Source organism: Lithobates pipiens, unplaced genomic scaffold (genome assembly GCF_037356315.1).
Source record: "Lithobates pipiens isolate NorthernLeopardFrog02 unplaced genomic scaffold, aLitPip1_a1.2 Scaffold_22, whole genome shotgun sequence".
Taxonomy (NCBI): domain Eukaryota; kingdom Metazoa; phylum Chordata; class Amphibia; order Anura; family Ranidae; genus Lithobates; species Lithobates pipiens.
This window is the reverse complement of record NW_027507784.1, coordinates 40,025,580-40,036,915: the sequence shown is the minus strand read 5'-3', so window position 1 is coordinate 40,036,915 and position 11,336 is coordinate 40,025,580. Positions and strand designations below refer to the sequence as shown.

The following is an 11,336-nucleotide window of genomic DNA, read 5'->3' as shown; positions in this document are numbered from 1 at the left end:
TTCTTGTATTAAAAATCCTTTGATTGGTGTTATGTAATAATCACATTTCCTGAGATACAAAATTTTTGGGCATTCAGTAGCTATATGCTGCCATAATCAAAATTAAAAGAAAGAATTGCTTGAAATACAGTATATCACTCTGTAGTAAATCTATATAATTTGAGTTTCACCTTTTGAATTACTGAAATAAATGTAACTTTTTGATATTCAATTTTTTTGAGATACAACTGTGTGTGTGTGTGTGTATGTATGTATGTATGTATGTATATATATATATTTATTGTGTGTGTTTATATATATAAACAATCTACACACGCATGCGGCCGTCCATGTATAGAATTAAGAAACTACACCAGGATTTTTATTTTTTTAAACAGATATATAAATCTGTAATAATTTACATTAAACTGATCTGATTCACTCACAAGAACTGTAAAAAGTCTATAAACCTCTTTGATGTCAGGCTGTAGTTTTAGTGGGGTGGGTGAGGACCTTGGCTGGGTGATAATAAACAGGGCGAGCGAGGAGATGGTGCTTCTTCTGCCTTTTCCTGATGGCCAGGTGGACCGGGACAGCGAATGAGCCGAGGGAAAGTGCCAGGAACGCCACATGAATCTGCAAAAAAAAAAAACATTTATTTATTTTTTATTCTTTAATTCTTTTCGCCAAGCTAAATATGTGCGGGAGGATTAGGCCATAAAGAATGCTAACTCATAGTCATAAACTGGTGGGTCATCAACCCGAAAAAATTCAATGGAGGAAGCGTAAAGAATGATGAGGTTTTTTCACGGATGATTGACCAGTATTATAGTACATAACACCAAATTCATAAAGGGTAGATATTTTATTACAAAAAATATAGCAAATAAAAGTAGCCATGAGGGTGATAACCCAAGCATAGTATCATGGAAAATAGTAAAGGCAGTTATGTAGCCAGATGTCAATGATTTCTTTGATTCCTTTCCACGCTTATCCATTTCAGTTGTGTTTTGAAACAGCTGCCATTTTCTCTGGTGTCGTATTAAAATGGTACCCCGGGTCTGGAATATTTGGCCTCATTTAAACCCTATTCCACGTTACCATTCTAAAGGATGCTTGGATAGCTCTTTCGCATGATACAATTCAGGGGATTGCTAACAAAAAAATATACTATAGCTCAGTGATGGTGAACCTTGACACCCCAGATGTTTTGAAACTACATTTCCCATGATGCTCCACTACACTGCAGAGTGCCTGAGCATTATGGGAAATGTAGTTCCAAAACATCTGGAGTGCCAAGGTTCGCCATCACTGCTATAGCTAAAGCCTGAAAGAAGACCACATTAGACTTAGTTAATGGGTGCTCAACCTGTGGCCCTCAAGCTGTTGCAGATCTACAAGCCCCATGAGGCATTGCAAGACTGACAGGTACAAGCATGACTCCCAAAGGCAGAGGCATGATGGGACTTGTAGTTGTGCAGAAGCTGGAGGGCCACAGGTCGAGCACCCCTGACTTAGTTTGTGGGTAAATAAGAGAACGCATGAATACAGTGCTAGTCACTGAGAAACTATACATCTACCCAGCACCCTCATAAGCGGGCCTTCTCCAAAGTCAAAATGCCACTTAATCAACTTCCCACCCCTGTCCCTAACCCTTTTTCTTTTTTTTTTTTTTATAGCGAGTACCTTTTTTGACAGGTACCTGTTCCCACTTCTTTAACTCTTGCTTAGGTGAGAATGTTCTGCATGCTCCCCACCTGCAGCCTCCTGGGACACATCACACATCCCAGGAGATGCAGGACCAGTCCCGCGCCATGTGATCTCTCTAATGTGTAGTGGAGAGTTGGCTGTGTTTCCTTAGGATGTCACTGTTGACTCCCATATCCAAAATGGTGGTGCTGAGGACCCACAAGGGTAAGAAGAACCAGCTGCTGCAAGACAACAATGGACCCAGGCAGTGGTAAGTTCTTTATTGTTAAAAGATAGCAGCTACAATATTTACTGTCATCTTTTAATTTGTAAAAAAAAAAAAAGGATACACAATCCAAATTCCTCAATCTGGGAACCCTGGCTCAATTACGCCCTTTCCTCTTTTAGCCCTGCCTATCTATACATTTTTTGCTGCATGTTAAACTTAAAGCCCTTGTGGGAAACCCCACCCCCTTTACCTCTCCGTTTACCACCCTGTTCCGTCGCACTGCCTCCCTTCCTTCTCTTTTTTCCCCCTCTCTGCCCCCCCCCCCCCCCCCATTCTTACCTTCCCAAAAGGTCCTCATCTTTTTGTGGCTCCAGCTTGATATTCCCATGTTTTGGAAGTTCACAACCCCTTCAACTTGGACTTGGACAACTCACTGGCCATTTTAGTGTAGGTAGGCACCCTTCACATATATACCGTATCTCACAAAAGTGAGTACACCACTCACATTTTTGTAAATATTTTATTATATCTTTTTCATGTGACAACACTGAAGAAATGACACTTTGTAAAGTGTTGAGTGTACAGCTTATATAACAGCACACTGCATCAAATTGGTCTGCATGGCTGTTGTCCCAGAAGGACAAGGATTACTGGAACCATGTCCTGTGGTCTGATGAGACCAAGATAAACTTACTTGGTTCAGATGGTGACAAGCATGTGTGGTGGCAACCAGGTGAGGAGTACAAAGACAAGTGTGTCTTTCCTACAGTCAAGCATGGTGGTGGGAGTGTCATGGTCTGGGGCTGCATGAGTGCTGCTGGCACTGGGGAGCTACAGTACATTGAGGGAGCCATGAATGCCAACATGTACTGTGACATACTGAAGCAGAGCATGATTCCCTCCCTCCAGAGACTGGGCCGCAGGGCAGTATTCCAACATGATAACCACCCCAAACACACCTCCAAGATGACCACTGCCTTACTAAAGAAGCTGAGGGTAAAGGTGATGGACTGGCCAAGCATGTCTCCAGACCTAAACCCTATTGAGCATCTGTGGGGCATCTTCAAACAGAAGGTGGAGGAACGCAAGGTCTCCAACATCCACCAGCTCCGTCATGGAGGAGGGGAAGAGGTCTCCAGTGGCAACCTGTGAAGCTCTGGTGAACTCCATGCCCAAGAGCGTTAAGGCAGTGCTGGAAAATAATGGTGGCCACACAAAATATTGACACTTTGGGCCCAATTTGGACATTTTCACTCAGGGGTGTACTCACTTTTGTGCCAGTGGTTTAGACATGAATGGCTGTGTGTTGAGTTATTTTGAGGGGACAGCAAATTTACACTGTTATACAAGCTGTACACTCACTACTTTACATTGTAGACAAGTGTCATTTCTTCAGTGTTGTCACATGAAAAGATATAATACAATATTACCAAAAATGTGAGGGGTGTACTCACTTTTGTGAGATACTGTAGGTGCCAGAGGTTAGAATTTGGCAAACTTAAGCAGGTCTAGCAGGAAGTTGCGCCTGTTTGTTTTTGGTTTGTGTGGGCTGGGAGTGGCTCAGAATAGCAGCTATGACTCATAGACCGTATCACTTCACTGTTACCTCCCTCTTTCTTCTATATCAGTGGTCATCAACCCTGTCCTCAGGGCCCACTAACAGACCAGGTTTGCAAGATAACTGAAATACATCACAGATGATATAATTTTATGCTCAGTGATTGCAGTACTCTAGTCTGCATCTCCCCAAGGTAATACATAAAACCTGGCCTGTTAGTGGGCCCTGAGGACAAGGTTGATGACCACTGTTCTACAGGATTCTAGAAGAAGAGGAGGGAAGAGAGGTGGAGCTGTATGGGGTTTCTCAGAGAGCCCTGACCAATTCCCAGCTAGCATTGGCAAGGCACAGGCCTCCTTGAAATACCCAGGGTCAGCCCATCTGGGGGGAGTTGACTGGGTGGAAGAACTGAGGATGGAGTACTAGGCTGTTGGGGCCTTTGAGGGAGCTCCTCAGTCTGAGGGGGGTGACCTTGGGCCTGTGACTCGGGTTCAGGATGGAGCTTTTCAAGTACTCATGAAGGATCTGAACAGGAGGCATAGGAGAAGTTAGAGAGGACAGCAGGAGCTAGTACTGCCGGGGAAGTCTTCAGGAGGGAACCACAAGTTGCAGCCAGGAGGGCTGGTGAGTGACATTCATAGTCAGGAGGACTGGGAGTGTGCAGTCTGGGAAGGGTGCAGAGCCAGTAGTATGGACTGTGATGTTGCGGGCAGTGAAGTCAGGCAGCTGCAGCCATGGGGGCTGGCAGGACCTGAGGAAGGTTGTCTGGGAGCAGAAGTCCATCTGTTAGGACAGCTAGCACTAAGGAAACTTCATATTTTCTACTTCACTATAGGCGCCTGCGGTCCCTGCCTGCAAAGGGCCATTCCTAAGGCCTGGCTGAGCCAGTGTCAGGCCTAACCATGTGAGAGCAATAGTCTGCAAGCACGAGTTGTGCAGGAGGATTCTGGAGAAGTGTACAAAGGGTGTATACAGTTGGCAATTTTGCTATTATTCTACTGGGCACCCCATATTTACCATACCCCATCTAAGTTAAATTCCCTCAATAAAACAACAAAACAAAGCCAAAGGACTGTTCATTGTCTTGGAGTGTCTGGGAAGTGAAAATGTTTAACCATTTGAAGCTTATGATGATTCCATTTTTCACTTGCACTCTGTGAGCCCTGATGAATGGTTGCCTTTCAGAACCTCCAAAACGTGTTGGCTCGTCATTCTAGAATTTGATGAATGAACTCATCGATTGGTTTGGCGCTCTTCTGACCTAAGAAAATAGCTGCGGCCGCCTCTTACCCAGAAAGGATCACTCTCCAGTGGGCCAGTAAGCAGCAGGAAGAGCGGATGTTGTAGAAGTGTAAAGAGGGATGTGATGACCATATGGATTCCCAGCAGAGATCCAAAGTGATCCTTGTGGAACCTGGATAAAAAAAAAAGAAAGAATTAAATAGATGAGCGATCCTTATCATTGTATAGATCCCAGCAAACCCATAATTCCTGTTGTCAGGACTATACTCACATGACGTGATACAGGCTGGTGCTAACCATAAACATGGACGCCCGTACAATGATGTGAAAGATGAACGAAAGGATCTGAGAGATGAGAATTAAATAAGGTGGAAGTCAATAAGATACCATACAATCTTAGAAATTCTGTCACCAACTTCAATGACATGCCTAAAATTATTTACATTCATATATGATCTTAAAGGAAGATTAAGGATATTGAGAAATAAATGGTCTGTTGACAGAGCTGTCAGAAATAAATAAAAAAAAAGGAGGTGGAGAGCTGATTGGACGGAAGGGACTACCCCTTCACACAGCAAAAGTGTCTGTCAATCACAGGCTGTGTTCTGGAGCTCCTTTTCCCTGTCACCTTTTTCCTCTTAATGTCAGGAAAACTTGTCAGAAATGAGTCACGCAGATAGCAGAGGAAGGAAGCAGCAGACAGAAATCACACTTAGTGCTCTGGATTGAGACAAGTACACACTATAGAGCAGTGATGGAGAACCTTGGCACCCCAGATGTTTTGGAACTACATTTCCCATGATGCTCAGGCACTCTACAGTGTAGTTGAGCATCATGGGAAATGTAGTCCCAAAACATCTGGGGTGCCAAGGTTCGCCATCACTGCTATAGAGGGATAACCACTTCAGCCACGGAAGATTTGGCTGCTCAATAACCAAGCCATTTTTTTTTTTTTGCAATTTGGCACTACGTCGCATTAAATGAGAATTGCGCGGTCATGTGACGTTGTACCCAAACAAAATTAATGTCCTTTTTTTCCCACAAATAGAGCTTTCTTTTGGTGGTATTTGATCACCTTTGCGGTTTTTATTTTTTGCGCTATAAACAAAAGAAGAGCGAAAATCTTGAAAAAAAACACAACATCTTTTACTTTTTGCTATAATAAATATCCCACATTTTTTTCCATAAAAAAAAAAAAAAATGTTTTCCTTAGTTTAGGCTGATACGTATTCTTCTACATATTTTTGCTAAAAAAAAAATCACAATAAGCGTATATTGATTGGTTTGAGCAAAAGTTATAGCATCTACAAAACGAGATAGTTTTATGGCATTTTTATTATTATTATTTTTTTTTTTTACTAGTAATAGCGGCGATCTGCGATTTTTAATCGGGACCGCAATATTGCAAAGGTCAGATCGGACACTTTTGACACATTTTTGGGACCATTGATAATTATACAGCGATCAGTGCTATAAAAATGCACTGATTACAGTGGAGCCTTGGATTACGAGCATAATCTGTTCCAGGAGAATGCTTGTAATCCAAAGCACTCGCATATCAAAGCGAGTTTCTCCATAGAAGTCAATGGAAACGCATGTGGCCAGAGATGGGGGGGGGGGGGGGCACGGAAATACTCAGGGACAGCTCAGCTGAACTCAGAAACCCTCGGAAAGGCTTGGGAATGGAGTATGCGAATGGCTTCGAAAGTTTTGAGTGTCACCGGCGCCCCCGAGCCTCTGGCCAAATGTGGTACTGCGCAGCCCATTAGCTTGAATTCTGCTTGTTTTGTGAGACAACACTCGCAAACCGAAGCAGAATTTAAAAAAGAAACAAATTGCTCGTCTTTCAGAGCGCTCGATAACTGCGTTACTCGTTAACCAAGGTTCCACTGTATTTTATAAATGTCACTGGCAGGGTAGGGGTTAACACTAGGGGGCGATCAAGGGGTTAAATGTGTTCCATCGCTGTGTTCTCACTGTAGGGGGGGATGGGACTGTCTAGGAGGAGAGAGAGATCGGTGTTCATACTTAGTATGAACACATGATCTGTCTCTACTCCCCTGAAAGAACCAGAATCTGAGTGTTTAAACACACAGATCCCGGTTCTCCCTCTGTCACGAGCGATCGCGGGAGCCCTCGCATCGCACCCACTCGCATCGGCTCCGGGCACGAGCTGTGGGTGTGCGCGCGTGCGCCCCTAGTGGCCAGAACGCGAAGCGACATAAGGTTACGTCATTTCGCCCAGCCGTGCCATTCTGTCGCAGGAAAACTGCGGCGGCTGGTCGGCAAGTGGTTAAAATGCATTTTTGTGAGTTTTGTTACATTAAAAGCAGACAGGTAGCTTTTAGGTGCAACGTATGCTAAACGCACTTGAATGGTGTAAACAAGACACATAGATAACAATTGTTTTCTCAGTGTCCTTGAATTGATCAGGGCAGATCAACACAAGCCTATATCACCCGGTGTGTGTGAGCCAGAGGTAAGTGACCCCCGAAGGTCCTAGCGATTTTAGCGGTATTACTATATTGTAAGCACTGACCTGTTTTTGATGTAAAAAAGGGAGGATGATAGTTTTGTGAATTTTCTTTTAGGCGGGGGGGGGGGGGGGGGGTCACAATGCAGACGGATGCGGCCGACAGCGGGGGTCCGGTGCATTCCTGTTCTCTGTATCAGGGACTGAAACAGAACCAAAGACGCACAGGACCATACCTCCCAACTGTCCCTGATTCCGAGGGACTGTCCCTGATTTGGAGCAAAGTCCCTCTGTCCCTCTTTCCTCCTCATTTGTCCCTCATTTTGGTCTGATCCATATAGATGTATATAAAATGCACTTTTTAAAACCCACATCCAATTCGCACTTGTGTGAACCCGGCCTTAATGTCAGTTTTCTGCAAATTTTTCACATCCTGAGCAATTTAAACACTTCCCCAAAATCTGGTTCTGGCAGGAGGCTATCGCTAGATTTGTGGTTTTCTTCCCTGGCAATTCAGTTTCGACCAGAATAAATTACAGATTTTAGCACGCTAGTAAAGGTTTCTGAATAGGGTAATATGGGCTGAATTCCTTTTTTAGGGTTCAAAGTGAAATATATATATATATATATATATATATATATCTATATATATATATATATATTTATTTTAAATGATTATTATACCTAATATTATATAGATATATTATGTCAGAATCAATTAAAGATTTTAGCATGCTAATAAAGGTTCATGAATAGGTTAATGTAGGCTTTTTTAAATTTTATTTTGGATTTCAAAGCGATTCATAAAATGTATTTATTATTATTGTAATATAATTAATACTATATAATGTATTTATTTGTGCTTTCAGATGCCTATAAGCCCCCCCTGCCCGCAGACCCCCCACAACCACCGCCCAGGGTTATGGGGAAGAGGCCCTTGTCCCCATCAACATGGGGGCAAGGTGCTTTGGGGAGGGCAAATTATGAGGGCATGTGGCCTGGTAGGTTTTAGGGGGGAGGGGTCACTCGCCCATCCCCCCGCCCAAGTGTCTGGTATGTATTTTTTAGGGGGGGTGGCACGCCTTTTTTTTTTTTCAATACATTTTGCAATGCTAACAGACCCCCACAGCAACACACACCACAGCACATAACAGGAGGGGCTACAGGAGTCGGGGGTCATTCGGGGAAGTTTGACCTCGGAGCACATGTTGGATCATTTAAGATGGGGATCAGACTTGGATGCGACTTTCATTCTACATATGCATTGGTAAAAACCTACATGTGATGCTGAGCCTCCATGATGGAAAGAACTGAAAGCCAATGAATGAAAGAGGTGAACCAAGGCCAGTCAGGCTGGAGAGGAAAGGGATTGATGCTGGACATCCCCCATCCAGGAAATTAAGAGGGCTTTATTGGACTTGTTGCAGCTTCTAATGCACATTGTGAGAAGCTCACAGTGTGCAGTGAAATCAGAGTTAAGCCATTTCAGTCCAGGAGAGGAGCCGGTACAACTATGCAAAAAGGGAAGGATGGGGGTTGGGTTGGAAACATTCAATTTGTATCAGTATTTACCTGGAGTTCCAGAGATGAGACCAGACACACCACACCAAAGCCACAAACTACGAGAGTCCTGAGGCTGTAGACTACGCAGAGTCTCTTCACACTGCACACAATTCGGTATGAAGCCCTGAAAAACATTCAGATCATCGGAAGTAAAAAAAACATGGACCTGGAACCCTCAATGGGACAGGATCAGCCCTGCCATCTATGTATGAAGTACGCAGATATCTAACTTGAAATGTCCTTCATAAAGGATTCATAGACTGTCATTTGCCAGCCGTTTACCCGTAAAATGATTTTCAGGTCTCCGGGAACCCTGCTAAAACCAATACATTGGTGATTAGTGGGAAGAATGCTCCTTACATTGGTGGTCACTGGGAAAAGGGCTCTTTATATTGGCGGTCAGTGGGAAGAATGTCTTACATTGGCGGTCAGTGGGAAGAATGTCCCTTACATTGGCGGTCAGTGGGAAGAATGTCCCTTACATTGGCGGTCAGTGGGAAGAATGCTCCTTACATTGGTGATCAGTGGGAAGAATGCTCCTTATATTGGTGACCAGTAGGAAGAATGATCCTTAGATTGGTGATCAGTGGGAAGAATGATCCTTAGATTGGTGATCAGTGGGAAGAATGATCCTTAGATTGGTGATCAGTGGGAAGAATGTTCCTTACATTGGTGATCAGTGGGAAGAATGATCCTTACATTGGTGATCAGTGGGAAGAATGATCCTTACATTGGTGATCAGTGGGAAGAATGATCCTTAGATTGGTGATCAGTGGGAAGAATGATCCTTAGATTGGTGATCAGTGGGAAGAATGTTCCTTACATTGGTGATCAGTGGGAAGAATGATCCTTACATTGGTGGCCAGTGGGAAGAATGCCCCTCACATTGGTGGTCAATGGGAAGAATGCTCCTTACATTGGTGACCAGTAGGAAGAATGCTCCTTACATTGGTGACCAGTGAGAAGAATGCCCCTTACAATGGTGGTCAGTGAGAAGAATGCTCCTTACATTGGTGACCAGTGAGAAGAATGCTCCTTACATTGGTGACCAGTGAGAAGAATGCCCCTTACAATGGTGGTCAGTGAGAAGAATGATCCTTACATTGGTGGTCAGTGAGAAGAATGCTCCTTACATTGGTGATCAGTGAGAAGAATGTTCCTTACAATGGTGGTCAGTGAGAAGAATGCTCCTTACAATGGGGGTCAGTGAGAAGAATGCTCCTTACAATGGTGGTCAGTGAGAAGAATGCTCCTTACATTGGTGGTCAGTGAGAAGAATGCTCCTTACATTGGTGATCAGTGGGAAGAATGCTCCTTACAATGGTGGTCAGTGAGAAGAATGCTCCTTACAATGGTGGTCAGTGAGAAGAATGCTCCTTACAATGGTGGTCAGTGAGAAGAATGCTCCTTACATTGGTGACCAGTGAGAAGAATGCTCCTTACATTGGTGACCAGTGAGAAGAATGCCCCTTACAATGGTGGTCAGTGAGAAGAATGATCCTTACATTGGTGGTCAGTGAGAAGAATGCTCCTTACATTGGTGATCAGTGAGAAGAATGTTCCTTACAATGGTGGTCAGTGAGAAGAATGCTCCTTACATTGGTGGTCAGTGAGAAGAATGTTCCTTACAATGGTGGTCAGTGAGAAGAATGTTCCTTACATTGGTGACCAGTGAGAAGAATGCCCCTTACAATGGTGGTCAGTGAGAAGAATGATCCTTACATTGGTGGTCAGTGAGAAGAATGCTCCTTACATTGGTGATCAGTGAGAAGAATGTTCCTTACAATGGTGGTCAGTGAGAAGAATGCTCCTTACATTGGTGATCAGTGGGAAGAATGTTCCTTACAATGGTGGTCAGTGAGAAGAATGCTCCTTACAATGGTGGTCAGTGAGAAGAATGCTCCTTACATTGGTGGTCAGTGAGAAGAATGCTCCTTACATTGGTGATCAGTGGGAAGAATGCTCCTTACAATGGTGGTCAGTGAGAAGAATGCTCCTTACAATGGTGGTCAGTGAGAAGAATTCTCCTTACATTGGTGACCAGTGAGAAGAATGCTCCTTACATTGGTGATCAGTGAGAAGAATGCTCCTTACAATGGTGGTCAGTGAGAAGAATGCTCCTTACAATGGTGGTCAGTGGGAAGAATGTTCCCTACATTGGTGATCAGTGGGCAGAATGCTCCTTACGATGGTGGTCAGTGGAAAGAATGCTCCTTACAATGGTGGTCATTGGGAAGAACGTTCCTTACATTGGTTGTCAACAAGAAGAAGAATGCCCCACTTACAGATAACTAAAAAATCATTGGTGCATTGCCGCTGATCCTGCCAAGTGATGTTGGCCCAGGAGCTATGCCTTTACATCAAATGGGAGCTCAATTGGCTACAGCTCAGGAAGCCCCTAGCAAACTCTTGGGGGACCCTAGAACCCTTGTTGAGAATGGCTACCATAGATGTTTTAGAGACACTGCTATGACTCCCTCAGCTGTTTATGGAAATTTCAGCCTGAGCTGTTGAGCACTATAAACATCAGAGCTTACACAGGGATAACTTATCCCTCCTTCTCATCAGGTGACAATATTCTGAGCACTGCATTCAGAGAAGTG

At 43.9% G+C, this 11,336-nt stretch overlaps 1 protein-coding gene across 2 annotated transcripts in view; it reads right to left on the bottom strand.

The window, feature by feature from the left end:
- LOC143923628 (large neutral amino acids transporter small subunit 4-like) overlaps window positions 1–11,336 on the bottom strand; it is a 36,492-nt gene continuing 25,156 nt past the window's right edge. For both annotated transcript variants that reach the window (XM_077447427.1, XM_077447428.1), the window contains exons 11-14: window positions 8,743–8,857; window positions 4,969–5,042; window positions 4,746–4,869; window positions 1–615 (exon numbers count right to left, since the gene is read on the bottom strand). In XM_077447427.1, the coding sequence (XP_077303553.1) occupies window positions 460–615; window positions 4,746–4,869; window positions 4,969–5,042; window positions 8,743–8,857 (469 nt within the window). In that variant the 3' untranslated portion in view covers window positions 1–459. The remainder of the gene's footprint in view (window positions 616–4,745; window positions 4,870–4,968; window positions 5,043–8,742; window positions 8,858–11,336) is intronic.